Genomic DNA, 4,772 nt, shown 5'->3' with positions numbered 1-4,772 from the left:
CTATGCCAGGCCCGTTCATAAGGTTTTATCTTTTGGACATGTCGGGTTCCTTTGCTTTGCTTGCTGTGCTTGCTGGGGCATACAGGACTGGTGAAGGGGGGGGGGCTGTGGGTCAGTAAGCTGTATCTGACCCCCTTGGATATAATGCACTTACAATTCCCATGCATCAAACTGCTGCCCAAAATTCCATGCCCAAAAGAACATAAGGACTACAGACCAATAGCCCTCACCTCAGTGATTATGAAATCACTAGAAAGAATTCTGCTCCGATTTCTTATCAGTACAACACAAGACAAACTGGATCCATACCAATTTGCCTATAAACAAGGGTGCGGCACGGAAGATGCTGTGGCCACTCTGGTTCACATCATCACTAAATATTTAGATAAACGCAACACCTATGCAAGAGCCCTCTTCCTAGACTTCTCATCAGCATTCAACACAATACAAGCAGACATCTTGGTGTGAAAAATGGCCAAAATGGAAGTAAATCCATACCTTATTTACTGGTATGCTGCTTTCCTCACTAGTAGAGAGCAACGTGTGAAGGTTAACAAAACCCTGTCATCTGCCATCACAACCAATGTAGGGGCCCCCCAGGGCTGCGTGAGTTCAGCTGTGCTCTTTGCTCTACACACTGATGATTGTTGAACCAACACACCAAATCAAGTCATCATTAAGTACTCTGATGACACTGCAATAATATCTCTGCTCAGTAACACAGACGACCCTGAGCTGCACCAACAGGCTGTAAATCAGGTGGTTGAGTGGACTGATAGCAATGCTCTTGAGATCAACACCGAGAAAACTGAGGAAATCATTTTTGGCTCACCATCTGACTCCTATAAAGTCCCCATTGTCATCCATACAGATGAAATCAAGCAGGGAGTTTCATATAAATACTTGGGTGTAATGATTGACCATCTGCTGTCATGGAATATCTGTGCAAAAGGACAAAACAAAGAATTTATTTTCTCCGCCGTCTTAGGTCTTTTGGGGCGAGCAGAGAAATTCTTCTGTTGTTCTTTACATCTGTGATCATGTCTATTCTGCAGTATTGCAATACTACCTGGTACAAATGTTTGTCAGCAGCTTTAAAATCAAAACTGCTCCACCTGTTAAAAATCTGCTCAAAGATTGTTGGTCAGCCCTGTCAGAGACTCTATGACTCAGCCTATCATAACAACCTAGTGAGGCTGTCCAACAACATCATCTCTGACCCAAACCATGTTCTGAACAGTGAATATGAACTGCTACCATCTAATCGGAGATACAGGGTCCCACGATTCAATAAAGTCAGACTGAAGCACTCCTTCGTGCATCAGTCAATCCTCACAGTAAATACAGAGCTAAATCCCAGATCAAATGCATGCTGAAGGCTCTTTGAGCAGCTTTTCTCTCACTGATTGTGCTGTTATGTTAAATGTTTGTTGTTTGTGTTTCATGTATTGTGTCTGGATACTTGTCTGTTGATGTTGGACATGGAGCTGCTGTGACGCAAGTCAAATTTCAGACTTGATCTGACAAATAAAGTAATATTGTATCGTATCGTATCGTATGCTCCTTAGGGACCTGGGAAACGTGGTGCGCAGTAATCCCCATACAGTGCTGGAAGCAGGCGGGGAGAGCCTTCCCCACTAAGACACAAAAATAAATTGTCATTGATATTTGCCAATTATATGTATTCAAATTACAAGCTAGAAATGCAATGTCTTATTTTATTCATATACTTTCTAACCAGATATGTCCACGTCGGTAGTACTCACATCAAATCTTCCAGATCTATATTCTTAAGGTTTTTATTGCGTGATTTATAGAGCATTTTAGATTTGTTTTGTGACTGTTGACAGTATTTTTTAGATTTTTGGAGTGATAATGGAGATAATGAAAATATGCTCTGTAATGGACTGCATTTTTATAAAATGTCCTAAAAAGGAAACTGTTTTTTGAACCAGGCAGTAGGGTGTGAACATGTGAATTAAGGTTTTACTGATATAGCGTCTTAAAAGTTCCTGAAAACAAACACACAAGGAGCAAAACTGTTTTTCTTTGCATTTCAAAAGATAATATGGTTACAGGGCATACTAAATAAAAGACAAAGAACAACAATATTTAGAAAAATAAAAGTCTTCAAATAAGAAAGAGAGAGAAAATAAGGTCAAGAAAATGACTAGGATTTATTATCATACTATTATTTGTAACAGATGTCATAACAGATACATATTTGTGAGGCTTTAAATGGGAGTACAAATCTAGGGGAAATGTTCATAAATATCACACTTTCCCAAAGGTGGGGAGGGCATGCTAAGACAGAAGGGCATCAGGTGTAAAGAATCTCACCATCACACAGGAGGGAAAACACAAAGACAGGGAGTAAACACAGACAAAGGGGGTGAAAAATTGGAAATGGGAATAGTAACAAGGAATATTTAACTTAATGTAAAGAGATGTCTCTCTTGTTCTCCTCAACAGATACTCAACAGCAATCTGAGTCAGGTCCACGATGTAGAGTCACCTCAGAGAGAGCGGCTGTGTTTGTTCTCAGCGTTCTCCTTGCAGCTTCTCTCATCGTCCTCGTACTAACCTGTGAGTTTGCTCTCTTCTCCTTTTTATTTCAATTATTACCTTGATCTGTCCTTATGATAATCCTCACTCTAAATTGGAATGATTACTACTATTCTACAAACCATACTTTCTTTCTCTTTTTTAACAATCAGTGTATAAAAACAACCAAACCAAAGAAAATCTTCGGGCTGTGGAAAAGAATCTCAAAGGTTGTTTTAACTCATTTTGTAATAACACTCACATATTATCATTACTTATATCTCTAAAATAATAACCTTCACCCTAAATTGACCTTGGAATGTTTTGCCTCTGATGGATAGTGTACTCTACAAACTATACGATTCTCCAAAAGATGATAGATGAGCGTGACGCTGAGATAAAAAACCTCACAGGTAAACTTTGTCCACATCCAGATCTCTCTCAATTGTTTTAACACTCATATTGTTCTGTTAAATATTCATCTTTGTGTCGCTTCTCGACTGAGTGAACCATGGAAGAGTTTTGATCTCTGTTCAGGTTCTCAACTAAGAGACACCTCTGATGAGGTGAAATCTTTTTTTTATCTTTTTCACAGAGAGATTCTCTGCAGTAAAACCATGCAAACTGGAGTCAAAGTGCCCTGAAGTAAAAAGTCAGTGATGGATTTACTTTCTCACATGTTTGCATCTTCTGATGGTGAAGTGACAGATTGTCACACACATAAAACATATGTGTATCACCTGAATAAAGACTTTGCTCTGATCTTTTTAAAGGGGACTCATGTACAAAATGTCCAGTCGGCTGGGAGCGTTATGGAGGGAAATGCTATTATTGCTCCACCAATAAAGCAACATGGTCAAGGAGCAGAAATGAATGCAGACGTCAAGGAGGAGATTTGGTTAAGATAGAGAGCAGAGAGGAGCAGGTATAACACACTGCTGCAGGGTCACGATTCACCACTTTGTTTCTGCAGTAGTTAGCACAGAAAAGCTATTTAACATATTTGTTTTTGCTGTCCAGGAATTCCTGGAGCAGAAAGCCAGAATTAAAATGACTGCAGGTGAGGACAAGTTCTGGATCGGACTGACGGACTCAAAGACAGAGGACACATGGCTGTGGACAGACGGATCACCACTGGACAACAGGTTTGATTGTTGTTAACAAATTATTTGTCAATTTCTAATATCAAAGTCATCACTTTAATTAAAGCACGTCTTTCTATTCCAAATATCTCAGTTTGAAGTTTTGGTGCGGAGTTGAGCCAGACAACTATAAAGAGGTCAATCCTGATGGAGAGGATTGTGCGAGGATGGGGGAGAAAGGCGGAGCAGCACACGTGATGTGTTGGTTTGATGCATCCTGTGAAGACCCTCACAAAACTATCTGTGAGAAACCAGAAGAACCTGGACAGTTGAAGTGTGTCTGAAAGCAGTTCAGCTTAAGTCTCGCTCAGCATGTTTAAAGCTCATGATAAAATAAATAAATACAGCCCTGCAAACATTAGAACAGTTTCTTGAATGTGTTCAACATCAAGGAAGGGTACCAGAGGAGGAGGAGGTACTCTCTGCAACTATTGACATTTTCTTTAAGTCCTTTTTCATGCAAATCATTTTATTGGATTTGCAAAACAAACATTGTGGAAGTGTAACTTTAGACTTCGGGTTAATGTGACAGCATTTCTCATTATTTACAGAATGTAATTATATTATTTGCATTTCAATACAAAATATAAAAAGAAGTAAGCTCCACCTCAACCGACTCCAACAGTAAAATCATATGAATGGACAGGTAATAATAATTTGATGATATAATATAAAATGGTATAAAAGTCGGGTCCGTTTATGTTTTGTCCGTTTGATTTTTCGTTTAAACCAAAAGCCAAAAAACGAAAAGACCTGCCTTTTCTCTTTTTTTTTATTGTAGGGCTAACCCATACAGTGGTGGGGCTCAAATCAGTATTTGCAATGTAATTACATACACGCTATTTCGCCCCCCTTTATGGAAAGCCCATAGTGCCACTATTTGCCAGTTTAAAACGCCCGTTTTTCGCGGCAAAAAACGGGCGTTTTTTAATATGATAATGAGCCCCACCTTCTTTTTTGCATAGCCAGTACATTTAAAGTGTGTGCAACCAATCAGTGAAGAGTTAAGCCAGACTAAAGCAATCTGTTGATGAAAAGTTCCTGTAGCCTACCCCATTGTGAGATTTATATAGATAGATAGAAAGA

At 39.2% G+C, this 4,772-nt stretch overlaps 1 protein-coding gene across 1 annotated transcript; it reads left to right on the top strand.

Moving 5' to 3' along the window:
- The first annotated feature begins 2,477 nt into the window (after window positions 1-2,477).
- Window positions 2,478-4,766, top strand: LOC104967436 (C-type lectin domain family 4 member E-like). The gene is made up of 7 exons (XM_010796881.1): window positions 2,478-2,586; window positions 2,718-2,774; window positions 2,886-2,957; window positions 3,140-3,196; window positions 3,318-3,469; window positions 3,565-3,689; window positions 3,781-4,766. The coding sequence occupies exons 3-7, from the start codon at window positions 2,918-2,920 to the stop codon at window positions 3,968-3,970; spliced, it is 564 nt and encodes a 187-aa protein (XP_010795183.1). The 5' UTR covers window positions 2,478-2,586; window positions 2,718-2,774; window positions 2,886-2,917; the 3' UTR covers window positions 3,971-4,766.
- Window positions 4,767-4,772: the final 6 nt, after the last annotated feature.

The sequence above is a fragment of the Notothenia coriiceps genome, unplaced genomic scaffold (assembly GCF_000735185.1).
Source record: "Notothenia coriiceps isolate Sejong01 unplaced genomic scaffold, NC01 NC01_scaffold00037293, whole genome shotgun sequence".
In the NCBI taxonomy this organism is placed as follows: Eukaryota; Metazoa; Chordata; class Actinopteri; order Perciformes; family Nototheniidae; genus Notothenia; species Notothenia coriiceps.
The sequence above is the reverse complement of the archived record's forward strand: the minus strand, read 5'-3'. Positions and strand labels throughout refer to the sequence as shown.

Excerpts from the sequence above, each read along its gene's own strand:
- LOC104967436 (XM_010796881.1), top strand. The coding sequence starts at position 2,918 with ATGATAGATGAGCGTGACGCTGAGATAAAAAACCTCACAG. Across the intron at positions 3,470-3,564 it reads TAGAGAGCAGAGAGGAGCAG|GAATTCCTGGAGCAGAAAGC; the intron begins GTATAACACACT and ends TTTGCTGTCCAG. Across the intron at positions 3,690-3,780 it reads GGATCACCACTGGACAACAG|TTTGAAGTTTTGGTGCGGAG; the intron begins GTTTGATTGTTG and ends CAAATATCTCAG.